Source organism: Hippoglossus hippoglossus, chromosome 7 (assembly GCF_009819705.1).
Source record: "Hippoglossus hippoglossus isolate fHipHip1 chromosome 7, fHipHip1.pri, whole genome shotgun sequence".
In the NCBI taxonomy this organism is placed as follows: Eukaryota; Metazoa; Chordata; class Actinopteri; order Pleuronectiformes; family Pleuronectidae; genus Hippoglossus; species Hippoglossus hippoglossus.
The window spans coordinates 20,564,782-20,583,096 of record NC_047157.1 but is presented as its reverse complement, the minus strand read 5'-3'; the positions used below and the strand labels follow the sequence as shown (position 1 = coordinate 20,583,096).

Sequence of the window (18,315 nt, the reverse complement as noted above, 5' to 3'; positions counted from 1 at the left end):
TTGTGCAATAAGTTGTAAGGAAACAATAGAGACTGGAATGTGCAAAGTAAAGTTCTTCACCTCTGTCAAAAGGTGAACTCTCAAAACTATGATCCCTATAGTTTCTGTCCACACCAAAACTCTCTGACCTCTCCTGCAATAAGTGTGAATTTATTTGTTGGCACGTCTTATATTCATATTGATTTATTCTATTCATCTTCCTACTTATACCTTTGCAAACAACTACTGCAATTTTGCACACTTGCATCTTTTTGTCATCTTTTGTATTTAGTCTTTTGTTCTTTGTTCTATGTGCAATGCCCTTGACATGTTGCTGTAACACAACAATTTCCCAATTTGGGATCAATAAAGTACATCTATCTATCTATCTATCTATCTATCTATCTAAAGTGTTTCTGAAGAATCATAACTAAATTGTGCCAAATAATCCGGATCATGAGTGAACGTGAGAGTAGATTGGTGCATGACGTCACTCTGCCAGGTGCGTCTCAGCCAATCTGTGGGCGTGGTTTCAGGTCACGTGTGCACACCTATAAAGGCTTCCTGGTTGCCGCCGTGGTGTGGACGCTGTCACACCATGTGAGGTGTTGAGGAAGTTTGCACGCAGCAGCCCTGAGCATCCTGCAGCCATGAGTTTAGACAAGCCGTACATTGGCTGTAAAATAGGGTTAATCTCAAGAGCCCAGAATCGTTACGAGGGGATTCTGTACACGATCGATAAAGTCAACTCCACAGTGGTGCTGGCTAAAGGTGAGTGGTGGCGAGCCTGAAGTATTCAAACATGGCTGTCACTCTGCACACTTGTCTCAAACGTTGTCTTTTAACTAGTCAAGTGCTTGGGAACGGAGGGACGACCCACTGACAGACCAACGCCGCCCAAAGATGATGTTTACGAGTACATCACTTTCCGGGGAAGCGATATTAAGGACATATCACTGTGTGAACTTCCAAGATCCCATCACAGCCTGCCTCCAGACCCTGCCATAATACAGGTATACTAGAGCAGCATGGCTCACAGCCCACACAGTACGATAACGTTAAAGAGGAAATATATATATTAAGACCCATAAAATGTGAGTTTAATAGTGTTAACCTCTTTTAATCAGTCATCCAGTGCAGGTTCTTCAGGCATCTGCTCAGCTCTTGGACCATTTAGCCCCATGAGGATGCCCGCCTACAACCAGCTCGCTGCCAGCTCTCTACTTAATCAACAGTATGCTGCAGCTCTTGGCCTCGGTAAGTCAAAGAGCAGAAATTCCTAGTAAACCGATAACCCTACTTCTTTAGTTTGGCTGACATCCCGATATGCAACTTGTTTAAATACTGGGGTATTTTACTATGTTATCCATACAGGGCCTGTGCTTCCTGGCTTACATATAAGAAGGGGCCCCATGGTGGAAAAGGCTGTTCAAACCCTCCATGTAGACAGATATAGGCAGAGGGGAGGCTTGTCTGCATCCCAGGAGCAGGAGCAGTGGTGGGACAGGAGGTGGCCCCAAAGGACCAGAGGAGAGGGCTCCAAATCCTCACGGGTCTCTGGAGCCACTTGTAAGCATGCAGGATTGCAATGATAAAAGCCTAAATGTGTTTAATATAACTTATATGCCTATTTGTGCACTTCCAAACAATCTTCTATTTTTATTATTTATATATAAGCAAAGTTCAGCCAAGCTGTGCCCAAAGCTCAGCAGGACGCTCGGCTACAGAATGATGAAAACAGGCCACCATCCCGAAGAAGACAAGGTAATCATTAATGTACATAAATGAGTAAAAATCCTATTAATTTGCTATTAACAATGATTTTTAAAGAATTATTAATTCCAGGACCTCGGAGACGCAGGAACTACAGTCGTGGACAGTTGATGGCGGCGAATATTCCATCTCCCACTCTGAAGTTTGACACAGACTTTGATTTTGATTCCTCAAATGCACAGTTTATTAAGGAGGAGCTGGAGAGGGAGGGGCAGGACAGGACGAATGTGAAAGGTTGGTTCAATGCACACAGATGTATCTATTTTTCATCTCCTCTTGCGTGTGATGGTGTACAATCGTTCAAAATAAATTAATTGTATAGAAGCTTAGCAGCAGATTTGGTCAACGTAGTGACAGTTACAGCAGTTTTGCACATAGCCTCCAGGGTACATGACATGAGTTTCTGTCTGCAGATGGTCATCGTGAGGTAGAAGAGAAGGAGAAGGAGAAATTGCACTCGGCAGCAGAGGATGGTCATTTTGGACCAAAATGCTACTATAACAAAGCAAAGTCCTTCTTTGACAACATCTCATCTGATAATATGCTCAGGTAAACCTCCTGGCGTTCTTTAATCCTAACACGAGTTGGGTCTGTTTGTAGATCTACACCTTTTTGCTGTCGACCTGTTTCAGACTAACGTGGGCAGAGGAGCGGAAGCGCAATCTGGAGACTTTCGGGGTCCCTGGATGGTTCCTGAGGGGCCGTGGCTTCAGAGGTGGATACGCTGGACCAAGAGGACGGGGCACTGCTCCACCTACTTACAGAAGCAGGAGTGGACAGATGTAAAGGTCAGCGTTTGATACCAGGGCACTAAAGCAAAATCATCCCCACAGCTTCCTGTGACTATTTCCCTTGTGTATAACTACTGGGGCTGCTGCCACTTACCTGTGTCTGCGTGTTTTTGGCATAATGAGCAACATAAGTAACTCTGTTAACACTGTATGAAAAATTATCTTTTGTTTTTCCACCTTAGTCAGTTATCCTCAATTCATATTACAAAGATTTATTTTTCATCCGTCTCCAGTTTGAATATGGATGCATTGCACATTAATCTTCCCTTCAGGATATTTGCCTGAATATATACTTTTTTTAATTATTAAATGGGGAAGTGAATATTGAATTAATTTTTTTCTACTTGACAAATTTCACTTCTAAAATGTGTTTATTTTCAAAAAAGTTGGGTATTGCCTCTTGAATACTTGTCATACTTTAATTATATTTCATTAAAGAATGTTGTAAATTGTGAATATTAACATAAAATGAACTGAACTTAAATGTATTTAAAGGTTAAATCTTGTCACTGCTTTATTCTGTCGTATTGAATCAACAAGTGAGAATAATGTAAATAAAGGGGGAAATGCTGATCGTCTCATGTTCTCTGATGCTACTGCAGTACACATTATATTTCAATAGTCTTTGTGCAGAAGTAACCATTATCATATCAATACATGGAAACGTTGGGTGGGACCATACAGATCATACGTTCTGTTGCAGGCAGACACGTTCCTTGTATTTCGATTTGGAGGAGGTAACATGTTTTCCCCTTGACATATAACAAATATATTTTAATTATGGCTTTGTATTAGTTGCTGCTGTAACTTAATATGAAAACTGAGCTGAGGTTCTTTCACATTAAAGTAATGCGTCAGGTGTTATTTCAAAAAAATTGGTTTGGGACTGTGGTTCCAGAATAAGAAATCATTTTTATTTTTTTCTGTTTAAAAAAAAACTTTTGCAGCCACGGACACAATGTGGACTGATTGGCTCTAATGAATCAAAGGATACCTCGTCCCCAGTGCAGGAAGCTGGTAGGCTACTCACTGTCTGGACTATACCACAAACAGAGGGAGAGGGATTTCACTCTATCATGTAGCAGTTAAATATGCACAATCATTTGCACGCACACCACGAAAAACACATTCAGCTTCGTTATTTCTTTAATTGGATTCAGGGACATTTGCTGTTTTTCTAATTTCCTTCCCTGATAACAGAAGTCTGGCTTTGTAAATACCCCTATTTCCCAGTAATAGAGAAACTACCCAACCAAATAGAGGGCAGCGCTCAATATAATACATATTCGAGTAAAAGAAGCGCTTTTATTTCACATGACAAAATGTCGGTGGCGTTTTCGTCGGCGCGCCCCAGGAGTAAAGGGGAGGTGACGCAGCAGACGATCCAAAAGGTAAACCACAATCCATACGCACGGATTGGACGCTCCTGTCCGTCTGTGTGGATGGATGGATGGATGATGGGAGGGGAGTGACAATCCGTCGCCAGTGCAGTGGAAGTGGTGAACATCAGAAGAAATGGCAACTGGTATTGTAGCGTTGCAGTCGAGTGAAGGTGCGAAACCAAACAAAGCCGTGATAGTGCCAAGGAGCAGGCGACCGCTTTTTACGCACAGCGCTCAGGCGGGTTTTCTGTGATGCTGCAATTTCTGGCGTTTGTTACCTCAACAAATTAGTGTTTTCTTGGAATGTGAAATGGATCAGATTCAAATTATTGTTGGCACATTTCAAATCACACCGCGTTTGCTGGGTTGTGTGGATTATTATAGGTTGCAACAGCACACAGTGTCTCATTTGGTCGTATTATTTTGGACACTCGCTGTATTGGAAGACAATCTGTGTGTGTGTGTGTGTGTGTGTGTGTGTGTGTAAAAGCAGGGTCGTGTAGGGTGGAGAGAAAGAAACTGAGCAACAACCGCACGATCATCTCCTGCTGCTCTTACCCTTGACTGAAACGTCCTGGTTAAAAAAAAAAAAAGAGGCACTACTGATCCATGAAAGCAGATTTCAAGCGGTGTCCTAAATAAAGACTGAGAGGCTGCTATTTGATTTGACTCCATTATGGAACAAAAAAAAAGAAAGAAATGAAACTGACCCAGAAAAATGTTCCAGGCTGGGTGAAGTTCTCAGAATCCAGGACATGATCACTCTAATGCCTTAAAAGGACGAATCATTGTGAATAATGGACCATGCACTCTGGCCTCAGATACAACTGAAGTTGTTTTATTGTCTCCCAAAGATGCTGGATGAAAATCATTATTTAATACAATGTATAATGGACTACCAAAGCAAAGGGAAGACAGCTGAATGCACACAGTAAGTTTCCCCTTTTCTCCCTTCCTGACCAATGCCTTGTACATCTCACAATAAGGCAAACGTGATGAACTAAAGCTGGTGTGTTTCGACAGGTATCAGCAGGTCCTGCACAGAAACCTTGTCTACTTGGCCACGATAGCAGATTCAAATCAGAACATGCAGTCACTTCTACCTGCGGTGAGTCCTCGTCAAACCATTTCCATCATATTCTCCTTTAATGTTAAAATAAATCCGTTCCATGGCATTAAAGGAAGTTAGTTCTGGAACAAATTACTCACTTTCTGTTTTCCATGTACTTTGTCCTCTTGTATTCTAAATGTGAACATCATAGCACACTGAGTCAAAACAGGAATGAGTAAAGGAAAATGAATGGAGAACAGCAAATATAGATGCATACTGTGTAAAACAAATCTTAATTTTGTTAAATTGTGACTGCCAATAAAGTTATTGAACATGTTTTCAACCTTTTAGCCTCCCACTTCCAGTATGCCAATGGGTCCTGGAGGGATGGGTCCGAGTGGGGGGCACGCTCCCAGCAACCTCAACGACACCATGGCCCCGGGACTGGCCCCCACATCGATGATGCAGAGCCAGATGAGCAATGGTGAGAGTTCAGACTTGGTGTCTGCACATAATACAGCTCACTGCTGTTGTCCGTCCTCTGTCCTGAGACCTTGTCTGATCCTCACATTGCCGCATGTTGGTCTGCAGATACAACAGCATGTCCGGTCTGTCATGCTGTTGTATCTGCCTCTCCTCTTTATTGCCTGCGTATCTATGGTCACACATTCATCCAATAATCCAATTGTTTGTTTGCAGGAACTTTTGCTGCCTTTATTTCCTCTCATCCATCTCTAAACACGTCATTAACACCCATCTCATGAATCTATCCTTGCATAACGTCCTTTAAAGATGAACTGAATGTGGGGCCGTGATTAATGTGGTAGCACATGGGAACGAGTGCTGGCTGCTCTGACTGTGCGTGTGTGTCGTCAGGCTCCAGCCATGCCCCCATGCAGCAGCAGTCGGGTCAGACGCAGTCGGCCCTTCCCTCGACAGCCCTCAGCCTGCCAGCCAGCAGTTACGGTGGCTCAGCCTCGGCCTCTTCCTCGGCCTCCGGCTACAGCCATGCTGCACCCTCCTCCCAGGGCAGCATGATTCAGAGCCCTGGTTATGGCTCTTCCTCCTCCTCCTCTTCCTCCTCCTCCTGCAGCAACCTCAACATGCAGTCCAACCAAGGTGAGCCAGGGGAAGAAGAGCCCAGTAATCAGATTTTCTATGGAAGGGAACACTTCTATAAACTACACTGTTAAGATACAAGATGTCTGACTTGTTCTTTATTTTGGTATGATGCAAGATTCGGGAATATGATATGAGAGGAAGGGAGTAAAGGAAATAAAGTTCAAGGTTGAACCATACAACCATAAACTAGTTGGATGATTTCTGAAATACATCAGAATGTGTCCATGACGAACTCCCCCTTGATCTTGCTTAAATGCATTTGCCTACATGCATTCATCGATCTGTAAATCCCGACCTGTCGACGCAGTGTAACCATCAAAACAACCAGACACATTCAGTTTATCAGGGAGGTGTGCCGCCTCCTCCCTCCTCCCTCCTGCTCCAGGCTTTACCTCTTCTAATCTCTGACCCTTGACCCTGAGATGCAGCCCTCCTCTCCCTGGATGTCTGTGTGTACATCCTGCACCTCTGTTTATGCACTGACTTCACTGGCTTTGTTTGCATTTACTCTTCAGAGCAGCATCTTGTCCCAAAAAAGATTGTTTCTTTAAAGAGGCCACTGACTGCTCTGGACCCATTTTGGCTTTATCCCTGTGCCCTTATTGGCATGGTCCTCCTCCTACATTCGTTTATTTGTCAGTTTAATTTTGCACAGTTCCCTGAATGTTGTGTATGCGGTTGAATGCTGAAACGTGCATAGAGTTCCTCTGTGCATATTAATGTGTGAGATCTCTCCACAATCCCACCTCCTTCCTTTAGTCTCCATGATGCACCAACAATCTGCCACTCCGCAGTACTCCTCAGCTCAGGCTGGGGGCCAACACTATCAGGGACAGCAGGTCATGGGCATGATGGGTCAGGGCAGTCAAGGAAACAGTTTGATGACTCAGAGGCCCATTGGATCCTACCGCTCTTCACAGCAAGGTAGGTGATCCATGCCACTTTGGTTAAAGGAGACGTGTAATGCTCCCAATCAGGTTCACATGTTTGATTTGGGTTATTGCTTGAAAATGTTTACATGCTCCAATGTTCAGAAAACTCCTCACGTTCCACAGACTGTCCATCGCTGCAGCTCCTGTTTTCTTCCTCGGCCCCAAAATGCACGGTTTTAGCTCCTTGCCAGACTAGCTGCTAGGTGTGCATCATACAAATATTACATGACATCACAATTCCCTGGAAGTATCGGGCAGTCTGCTGATGACTCGTCTCAGCGTTTTCTGGGGAGAAGAGGAGCTCCCTCTTTGCACAACTTTAACACGACACAAAAACCTTCATAACACACTAAAGAGCATCTGAAAAAGCACAATACGTCTCCTTTAAACAGTGGGCTTGGTTTGTTGTGGTGTGTTTGAGTGGTGGCATACATCAGTGGATGGACGCGAGTGTCTGTGGGACCACTTGGACCATCCACTGGTCGTTAGAATGGCTGTTTTCTGTCCCCTGATAAGTATTTTCACTGCATCATGGTATTAATTAGCCACCATAAAGTGAGAGCCATATTAAAAGTGAACTAATGAATCCATCCCAGTTGCCTTCCTGCCGCTTTAAGAGGCAGACTGGCGATGTATCACTCACGTCCCATTAAGTTCCTGTCTTTGTAAGTCACTTAATGTGTGCTGTGTCAGCGTGTGCCTAATAATAGCTGCACCCTGCCCTGTTATATCTTTTGAAGAAGAGGCACATAGTAGCTCTGATGTATAAAAAGAATGGGAAACCGTTTCCAGGGCAACGGCCCATGGTTGTAAGTCCTCATTCAACCTGGTGCACTGTTATCCCTGCATGACTGGGTGATGTATTTCCAAATAGAACCACGTTTCAGAATTGTTTTCGTCCATAGTTAACCCAGGTGACTCGTCCAGCCTCATCCCTGATTGGTTGTGGGTCTGTTGCTAGGGCGTCTGTTTCAACTGTGGCTCCTTGGTCATATTGGGACATGTCAGATTTGTTGCTATGAAAGTGTTTTTTGTTTTTTTATTAGTCCTGTAGCTCATAGCTGTATTTGTACACTATTGGGTCCTTTGTGGTTTGGAGAGAAGATTAGACTTTGCTTGGGTCTTTTGCTGCATCTTCCAGAGAGTTTTCTTTTGTTCTGTTGGTTTCCTGAGTATTTTAGATCAAATTGAAAGGGTAAATGAAGGAGTGGAATCTGGACTTTCTGCACACCACCACCGAGCAGAGGACAGATGGAGAAGCCTCTCTCTGAAGCCTGATAGCTGGCTTTCTGCAATCCTCATTTTCTCCTCCAAATTACATCTTGTACAATCTTTCCATGGAATTATTTACTCGGTTCACTTTAGTTAGTGTCTCTAAAGTTTGCGTTGGCCAGAAGAAACTTTCTTCATATTTTTATTAACATCCCCCTCCCACTAAAATGGTCCAATATATGATTATAATAAAAAATATAAAATATTAATCCATAATACTATCATTTTCCCCCTTTTTGCCTCAGAGATAAATGATGACTCCTTAAAAGGTTGTCAAATAACAAAATTGTCTGTTGCAACTTTTATTATTATTAATACACACACATGCTCACACACTCCTTCAGAGAACCTAAATTGTTCAAGTGACCTGGCGCAGCCCCGTTAGTCTCCAGCTGTTTAACCGTTCGTGGTGTCGCCTGTCTTGCAGGATCTGCACAGCAGCACATGGGACAAGACGAGTTCTACGGAGAGCAGTATGGACACACTCAGAGCTCCAGCGAGCCCAAAAACCAGCAGTATTACCCTGATGGTAATCATGCACATCCATAAACTTTATACACCCAGCTCTCAAACACACAAATCCCCATTATGGGTCAGGCCATTTCCTTTTACTGCAACCCCACAGGCCTGAGCCTTATTTACACCAGTGCTGAAGCATTCCGCTCTAACGCCCAGTCATTGTCCTTTTTACCTTAACTGTGGGAGATGAAAAGTATTAAAAAGAAATTGCAAAAGACTAACATTGGTCACAATTATGTTTCCTCCCACTGTGTCTGTGTCCATACTGTCCCCTTTGGTGTGCCGGAATTTCAGATTTCAGTCAGTTCTGTAGCAGTTGTGTTCAGGAGAGAACGCATATTTCCTCCGGGGTGTTTCTTTGTGCTTTGTGCATAATGCTGAAGTGAGAAGCCTCGTAAAATATCTGTGGTTTTAACTTTGTTTTTACACGTGTGAATTTTTCAGCTGCACACTGTTGATAAAAATGTATCTTCTGTGTGTAAGTTTGCAGAGGAGTTGTTGCATGTGTTGAATCCTGTTCTCTGCAGGTCACGGAGAGTTCTCATATCAACAGTCTTCATACGGCGAGCAAGGCTACGACAGGTCATTCGACGAAACCTCACAGCACTACTACGAAGGAGGTAACAGCTTTTTGTCTTTATTAGGTGTATTTTCCTGAACCTTCATGCCTCCGTTTGTCTGAGGGCTTTCCAACCAAAACTTTAGTAAAGGACTAACTCACAGATGTAATAGCTGACAGATGCTTATGCATGTGCACCTCCAGGTAACTCTCAGTACAGCCAACAGCAAGCCCAGTATCAGCAGAGCTCTGGCCAGCAGCAGTCCTTCAGCCAACAGCAGTACTCGTCTCAACAAGGCTACACAGGACAGCCACAGGGATACGGTTAGAACAATCTAGATCCTACAGTATTTTGTGCTTTCAAACAAACATAAACACAACGAGCAATTTTCTTGAGTGTAACCGCTCCTCCGCAGGGCCTGGCCAGGGTGGATCCTCCCAGTATGCACAGTATCAACAGGGTCAAAGCCAACAGTATGGTTCCTACCGCTCGTCCCAGGGAGGCCCTGGAGCACAGACACAGAGGCCCTACGCTTATGAACAGGTACATGACTAATGCATTTTAAACATTTATCAAAAATATATACGATACAGGTCAATAGGCTCATTTTAGATGATAAAATCTGTCAACTTTCAACTATTTAAGTTAGAAAACAAAATTTGTAGGTGCTTAAGGCCATAATCTGATTTTCCATGTAAAGATATTTGCTAATGTAGGTGTAACAAGGGATAAATACTTTCTTGATCTAGACGAACTTTTCTAACTTAAATTTTACGATAATACCCAATGATCTAAAACCTTGCGTCCTGTTCCCACATATGATTTTGCATAAAACATTAAGAAAGCGGATGCATGTACTAATTATGGGATGTATTCTGTGGTAACAAAAACTAAAAAGTGGGCAGCAAAATGTGTGAGATCCAATCCAGCCTCTCAGTGTGAATCATCTTGCGTTGCAGGGTCAGTATGGGAATTTTCAGCAATAAAAGCACCACATTGTTTTCGCGTTGGAAGAGAATGAGACGCACTGAGCTCAGCTGTGGATTAGAAGACCTGGCTGCATCACATTTATTATCCTTTCATTATGACATTGATTTTCATTTTTGCAGAGGAAAACAAATTATGCTTCCTTTTTTGCTTTTTATCAGGTAGCGTATAGAAACAAGGTTAATGTCGACCTTCCATATGGAGGAATTTCAGTACTAAAAAGGAGCAGTTACGTCATTCGATAAAGAATCCGGCCTATGTCCTTATCTTCTTTCTTTGTCTTTGCCTTTCACTTGTCTCTGTTCATCTTTATCATATCCTCCGCTTTGATTTCATTTTAGAAGCCGTTCTTCCTTTTTGTTCTTTTTTGGTGCACAGAGACGCGAGACTGTGGTTCGTGAGACTGTGGCTATAAAAAGCAAACTGGCCTTGAGGGAAACGCTCCTTAATATAAATCTAATAGACTCAGTCCAGATTTTGCTTTGACTCTCGTAGACTCGCTCTTATATCTTACACTAATGGGATTGAATTCTATGAAGGTGAAAATGTTTGGTCCTTTAAGCTGACTTGATCGGGGTGGTTTGTCCGTGTTAGTCAAACTGTGACGTGTTGCCGTGTGGTCGAACATTACATGTTTTCACTCTACATATGTCTACATGGTTGATAGTTGACTGATCAAGACTCAAGTGTGTTTGTCATTGTCCATGATGATCAGACGCTGTGGTTGTATTTTTGACTCTTATGTCTGCAGTGGCATTGCCCTGCACAGACACACAGAGTTCAGAGGTGTTATACTCCCATTCAATAAGAATTTTTCATAAAAAATTATTGCTACTTTGTCTTGCACTTTAATTTGCAGTGACAGTATGTGTATTATTTGATATTTCGTATTGTAGTGCAATTAAGCCTGTTTCGTTTTTTTTTTTTTTTTTCAACAAATGATCCTCAAAAAGCCAAAGTAACACAGGAACAGTCACGTGTCCTGCACCTCTGCTTTAAAAAGTGCAATACACTCAGTCAGTCATGTTGAGGTTGGCTCTTATAAACTTTCACTTTACTGTTTGTAATTTCTTGACTTATAATCATGGCAGAGTCTATGTTTATTTAATGTTATGGAATGTGTTTTTGATGCATCATATTTCAGAAATGTGTGTTTAATTTATTTATCTGTCTGAACAGAACATAAAACTCACCCCTTCCGTTTTTTGTCGGTGAAAACTTTATCAATCATCTGTATTGTATTAGATCAAGGAAGTAATGCAAACAAATTGGACAAAGGGGTATAGAAGGTTAGTTTTTAGTTTTTAGATGGTGTACAAGCACACTTGCCTTATTTTACATATTTATTTTATCATCTATCTGTCTGCCTGTCTGTCCATCTATCATTCTGTGTGGGCATATATTATGTTGTCGATTTATTGATTTAAAAGAAATCAGACACATCTGGTCACTTTCTCCGTTTCCTCCAGTTAAATCAGTAATATGGATTATAAAGGGTTATTTGTGTGCGGGTTCAGCTTTGCAGTATATCCTGTAGTAACTCTACGTACCTCAGTGGGGAATGAGCACAACAGATGCAGTCATTTTGCAGGGTTAATCGAGAATGAGCGATACGTGGCTGTCAAACAGCTGAATAACAATGTACCACTCGACAGTGACAATCACAGGCTTCTCTGTACTACGATGAATCTGTGTCAGTGTTTCATTTTACTGTGACCTGAACATGTACGATATGACAAGTATTTTCCAGTTCTCTGTCGTGTGTAATCACTGATGTGGCTCGTATGACCTGTTTGTGTGCGTGTCTGTGTTTGCATGTGTGATAAAGAGAGAGAGAGAGAGTGAGCGGGTGGAAGTCAAGTTTGGTGTGTATAATCCAAATATGAATCTTATCTACTTATCTATTGTATGACTGCATTGCCTGATCTTTTCTGCTGTCTTTTGTTACTGTTTGTTATAGAAAAATAAACTGACATTCACCTCTGGTACGTCTGCATTTTGTGTATTTTTGTGTATATATAAATCAATATTGCACATTTTATAAAAGTGCTGAAAGGTTGCATCTAAATATCACATTTGACTAACGACCAATTTCATTCTTTCATTTTTATTTATTTCAAACATCTAAATAAAGAGTGATTATACAAACAAATGAAAAACAACCCAGAAAAAAGAATTATTTACAAACATGCACTCAGACTCATGCACTTACATACCCGAAATCAAATATTAACAAATTTGCATTGTTATTTATAGCAAAAAAGAGAGGAAGATAGATTCAGGAACAATAAATATTAAATGACCAAATAAAGACACATTGTCAAATCCCCACGTCATCCCTGCACCTTGTGAACAACATATCTTTGTACTTTGTACTTTATTTTAAACTGTATCTAACCAACAACCTTCTTAAAACACAGCTTAAAATATGAATTCTTCCAGAAAACAAAAGATTACACTGTTAATTTTAATATCACATTTTTAATGGCCCAGAAAAACTTATTTAGTTACATTTTTGCTTTTGGTGCTCCTGTCCTGTCCCCTTCCAACACAGAGGGGGCGATAGAGGCCCACACAGGTGTCTGAATTGTCCCTTCACAGTCTCCGTAGCTTTCTAACGTGACCCTTGAGCATGAGGAAGATTTGTGTTATTTGACTTTCCTTCACTTTTCCAGAGACGTTAATGTGCAACGTGAAATAACAACGCGACGCATGCGGGTGTTTTCCTATTTTCTCTCACTGTTAAAGATGTTAATGGAGACACAGCTGAACAGATGTAAGCTAACTGACCAAGCTAACTAAGCTAACTAACTAGCTTCTCAGAAATAATGTTGGCGGCGTTGTGGAGGGTTCGAATCCCTCGGTGTCTTCCCCCGGACATCATGTCGGGACTCGAGTTCAGGGGAAAGGGACTGAAGCTGGTCAGACATGTCAGCTCCTCCTGCGCCGTGTGCGCTAAAGCCCGAGGACAGCAGAGCAAGGGAGAGATGACGGAGAAGAAGCTGGTAAGTTACTGTGTTGTTTACCTTTCCGCCATGTTTCAGCATCTTGAGCTGAACACTTCCTCCAAAACGTCCTGCACACTGAGCCGCGTGTTGCTCATTCAGCATCCTGTTTATGTTATTTAATGATATGCATTAAATATATGTATGTAATATTTTGTTTTGATTATTTACTTGGCAAAATTTAATTTGTTTATATAAAATAAAAGACTAGACACATACAGTAGATTCTATATATGACATATATTAATATCAACTGCCTTAATATTGATAATAAAGTAAGATTAATGTCATGTAGTTGGATTATTTGCTCAGTTAAAAACATCACCTTCCTCCTGTGATATTTTAAAATGAATGAAAGATCATCTGGTAATTTTTTATTTTTTATTTTAATATATATTCTGTAGAGCTGGTGGGTAATGGAACCTTATTAATAATTATTGTAATATAATGTTAATTAATTGTAATACAACAAAAGTATGATATATGTCAACGTGTTGGTTTTGCATTGTTAATAGTTTTGTAAGTGTTTGTCATTCTCTGCCCACATAGAAGAGTTTAAAACATCTTTAAACTAAGAAGAAATGATAATGTGACATTAATGGTGATACATTTTTTTTAATTGACCAGCACTAATCTAAGTCTGATTCAATTCAACACTTGGTTAACTGAGGATTTATGATGCAACACTATGTATTCTTCATCGTGTGACATTAATAATGATTTTAATAAAATACTTCATACTTATACCAGATGAATTTATCTCAAAAGCCCAAAACATCTAAAAAAGGAGTGAACATTTCTACACTTTCATAAAGTTAAAAGTTTTATCCACAGCTAATCCACTTTATGTAGAATCTGCACATGCTCTTGGTGAAATCCAGCCTATAGTGTTGTGTTCATGGTGACCTGCTGAAGTGTGGGTCACTCAGCTGTGTAACTGTTCTTTCATGTGGCCCCGTAGACCCGTCACTTTGTGGACCATCGCCGTGTGAAGCTGATGGCCGGGTCCGGGGGTAAAGGTGCCTGCTGCTTTCACAGTGAGCCCCGAAAAGAGTGGGGTGGACCGGATGGGGGGAATGGAGGTGATGGAGGAAGCATCATTATCAAGGGTAAGTTGTTATTCAATGACGTATCTTCTACACTTTCCATTCCTACACTTACTACACACAAAAAAAACGCAAAACACAACACAGCCCCTGACAGAGCTCCCTCCATTCAGCATTATATCACATCATGCGTCCATGTTCCTTATTGTTCATTTGCGTGCTTTCAGCGAATCGGTTTGTCAAATCCTTGGCACAAGTAGTTCCGCTGTATAAGGGAGAGGATGGCCAATCGGGTGGCAGCAAGAACTGTTATGGTCGGAACGGCAGCTCAACCTACGTTTCTGTGAGTCCATGCATTTGATCATGAATCCCTTTTTCATTTATAAATTCTTGTGTCATGTTTCGTCACCCTCACCTTGCCTGTGTGATTCTTCTACTTGTAAAGGTACCATTAGGCACTGTGGTGAAGGAGGAGGGGAAAACTGTAGTGGACCTCTCTGAACACGGGCTGGAGTATCTGGCTGTATTTGGAGGGGCCGGAGGCAAAGGGAATCGATTCTTTCTGTCCAATGAGAACCGAGCCCCCATGACGGCAACCTCAGGCGTGCCAGGAGAGGAGAGGGTCCTTCAGCTGGAGCTACGCACCATGGCACACGCAGGACTGGTGAGAACATTTTTAAACATTGACATATTGCTTTTCAACACCACAAACATGTTTTTTTGGACCTGTTTTAATTAATATCCCATCAGGTGGGTTTTCCTAATGCTGGGAAATCCTCGTTGTTGAGAGCCATATCCAATGCCAGGCCTGCTGTGGCTGCTTACCCATTCACCACACTCAGCCCACATGTAGGAATTGTCAGTTACAGGGATCATGAGCAAGTTGCAGGTAGATGGTTTTTAATTATTTCATGTATTGTTTATTATTTTACAAAATAAAAAAGTTTAAATTTGATCTTTTTCAGCATAACAGTAAAACACAATATAACGTGTGCCACTCTTACCCTCGCTCTGTGTAGTTGCTGACATCCCAGGCATCATCCGAGGAGCCCATCTAAATCGAGGCCTGGGCATCTCTTTCCTGCGTCACATAGAGCGCTGTCGTTTCCTCCTCTTCGTCCTGGACCTGTCCGCCCCAGAGCCCTGGACTCAGCTCCAACATTTACGTTATGAGCTGGACCAGTATGAGCCTGGTCTGTCCCAGCGGCCTCAGGCCATCATAGCCAACAAAATGGACCTGCCCGAGGCCCGGGAGAAGCTGGAGACTCTGAAGAGCCTTGTCATGGAGCGGGTCATTCCCGTGTCGGCTCTCGCTGGACAGAACACAGAGGAGCTCATCCTCCACCTCAGGGAGCTGTATGACGGCTACCTCCAAGGACAAGGTGGTGGGGAAGGAAAACCCACTAAGTGGTAGCAAAAAAAAGATTTCCTTTTGCTTTACTGATATCTCTGTAATGTATATACACACTGGAAGATGAATAATGTATTTATTTGCTTAATAAATAAATAAACAAGGCAATGTAATGTTTGTTTTTTATTAATGACGTCCAACATATGCTGAAAACACTGGAATATCGTTGTTTTGGGGGGAATTTCTTGAAAATGTTTTAATGTAGTGTTAGGATTAACAACTAGCTGTCACCTCTAGACAAATAATACAAATAAAAACACTCTGAAGATGGATATTTGTGCACATGAAGATTTCCAGGTATGATTTTGAGACAAATCCTGGACATCAAAACCTCGGGGACACGGAAATACTGTGTTTCCAGTTCCCAAATGAACCAGCAGAGGGCATGTATCACATAACATTTCCAATTGAACCTGTTGTGGTTAAACAACTTATTGTGATGTGTCTTATTTAATCACTGCTTATTCAGCTCCAAAGGCCAATCGAGCTTAATGGAGAAATAGAGGTAAATAATTAAAATATAGAAAACTGATGAATAAGCAGAACAGAAACAAATTGTCCCCCAGAGGCCTGGTGTGGTCAGTGCTTGAATATAACAGGGTGACCATCTCTTAACTTGGTTCCCAGGTTGATTGTTGTTTATGTTCTTCCTTCACAAGAAAACCACTACAGGAAAAGATGCTGTACCAGCCTGTGATCCTGCACTCGGATAAATGGCAGAATAAATAATTTAAACGCAATCTGGTTTTTAAAATATTATTAAACAGCTGCTAGAGGAGATATAATGGATGCTTTTACTCTTTAGACAGTTGGAAGGGAAGGTTAATGAAAAGGAAGATTGGAGAATAAATGGCCTGAGCTGCCGCCCTGTGATACTGAAGAGGTAAAAGCTTCTATGGAAACGTGCCACTGTTGTTTTGTTTTAACAGTAAACGTCAGCCTCCTTCCCTGGAACTTCTAATTGGGACTGCTGTGTTTTATTTGGCTGTGTCACGTACTTTCTGTTTGTGGATCTGGTGCTTTATTTACACTTAAAACCCAACATGTCAGCCAACAGGATGCCATTTGCGTTGGCATCGTGGTCATAATTTTGCTAAACTTGCCTGTGGTGTGGTTTATGATCATGAAATCTGCTTCCTCCCTCTTTCTGCAGATCAGCATGTGACAGGAATGAATAAGGAGGGTGAGAAATGGACCACAATCCCCCTGGGGCTGTCTTCGTCTGCATCGTCAGCTTAAAAAAGTATCACATGGCAGAGTAAGCTGTGTGTAATGCATATAAATCATGCCATGAGTTATCAATAGATCTCCCATAACATAAAACCTGTTTTTTAATATTTTGACAGTTTGCAGTACTTACATGTTGGAAATGTTGCCAGCAGGGGGCAGGTGAAGTGCAAAATAAGGAGTCAAAATAATGTTTTTGTCAAATTGCTGCTTAAATATATAAATATATAATACATGAAAACAAGATTAATACCTTTCAGCTCAGGTTTGGTCTCCATCAAAAAATATCTGGAGCTTCGCTAACAATTGCTGAACAACTTTCTCCACCAGTCAGCTTCAGTAGCTCATTGGCTGTTAAACATGATTTATCTGCAGGCGATATTTAGTTCAGATTAATTTGGGCTCATAATGTTGTAATGATTCAGAATGCTGAGAAAACGGAGAAAACCTGTTTATGGTTGACAGAGATAATTGGGCCTGGACTTTCATGACCTGGGGTTACTCTGTTGTTGGAAGGATAAGGTTTTCTTCATGGGCCAAGTATGCGACTGTCACTCACCTCAACATTTATACCTAAAGCTAGTTTAACTGACAGATATGGAAGAAAACATATATAAATATATCAAATCTGATCATGACTGCACGACACCTTTTTCTATTTTGAGCTTTGCAGATAAGGAGTCAACAGAGAAAAGTCTGTTCTTTCATTTGTGACGTACACCCACACACGCTGACATCTTTGCTTCATGTTAACACAAGCACAGTAAATGATGAGTAGCACATCTTGCATGTGCCCGTATTGACCCAACATAAAGATGTTGTTTTTCTGTTTTTCGGCTCAGCAGATGGGGGTTCCACGGAGAAACATCTTACTGGAGACAGTCTTCACTTCTCCCACCGATTCCTTCAGGGAGAGGAACTTTCCAGGTGGGATCTCTCTAGTTGAGCCTGTAAAATGACAGCTGTTGCATTTTTTTAAGAACACGTGGAACAGCTGAATATAACCACCTTGTCTACATTCTGCTGATTTGTAGGTTACAATTATTAAACTCTGTTTCTCAGTTGCGTCAATCAGGTTATTTCAGAGGTTTTTCCACCAGCTTCCACGGTGATCCAGGTGCAGCAGCCGTTCATGGAGCTATGGGTTCATGTTGCCACCTCTCTGGTCTGAACTCGCACACGTGGCCCAGTTAGGCCACGAATCGGATCTTTTACAAGCTCGGTTCTGTCTGACGCTCATCTTGTATCGCTGTGTGTC

General features: G+C 41.7%; 3 protein-coding genes across 4 annotated transcripts; all 3 read left to right on the top strand.

Annotated features, from left to right (window-relative positions):
• Window positions 1-550: 550 nt before the first annotated feature.
• On the top strand, window positions 551-3,012 carry lsm14b (LSM family member 14B). The gene is made up of 8 exons (XM_034589681.1): window positions 551-750; window positions 829-992; window positions 1,107-1,236; window positions 1,354-1,548; window positions 1,657-1,743; window positions 1,825-1,986; window positions 2,166-2,301; window positions 2,385-3,012. Exons 1-8 carry the CDS (start codon window positions 630-632, stop codon window positions 2,536-2,538), a joined length of 1,149 nt encoding a protein of 382 aa, XP_034445572.1. The 5' UTR covers window positions 551-629; the 3' UTR covers window positions 2,539-3,012.
• A 789-nt stretch (window positions 3,013-3,801) lies between these two features.
• On the top strand, window positions 3,802-12,356 carry LOC117764139 (calcium-responsive transactivator-like). 2 transcript variants are annotated; one of them, XM_034589683.1, is made up of 11 exons: window positions 3,802-3,934; window positions 4,780-4,856; window positions 4,949-5,033; window positions 5,328-5,460; window positions 5,853-6,095; window positions 6,858-7,022; window positions 8,730-8,831; window positions 9,349-9,441; window positions 9,585-9,704; window positions 9,797-9,924; window positions 10,341-12,356. In XM_034589683.1, exons 1-11 carry the CDS (start codon window positions 3,866-3,868, stop codon window positions 10,365-10,367), a joined length of 1,242 nt encoding a protein of 413 aa, XP_034445574.1. In that variant the 5' UTR covers window positions 3,802-3,865; the 3' UTR covers window positions 10,368-12,356. The 2 variants fall into 2 exon arrangements, with proteins under 2 accessions (XP_034445574.1, XP_034445573.1); XM_034589682.1 differs by lacking the exon at window positions 8,730-8,831.
• Window positions 12,357-12,922: 566 nt separating this feature from the next.
• mtg2 (mitochondrial ribosome-associated GTPase 2) lies at window positions 12,923-15,934 on the top strand. The gene is made up of 6 exons (XM_034589679.1): window positions 12,923-13,373; window positions 14,335-14,482; window positions 14,647-14,762; window positions 14,865-15,083; window positions 15,170-15,308; window positions 15,439-15,934. The coding sequence occupies exons 1-6, from the start codon at window positions 13,197-13,199 to the stop codon at window positions 15,831-15,833; spliced, it is 1,194 nt and encodes a 397-aa protein (XP_034445570.1). The 5' UTR covers window positions 12,923-13,196; the 3' UTR covers window positions 15,834-15,934.
• The last annotated feature ends 2,381 nt before the right edge of the window (window positions 15,935-18,315 follow it).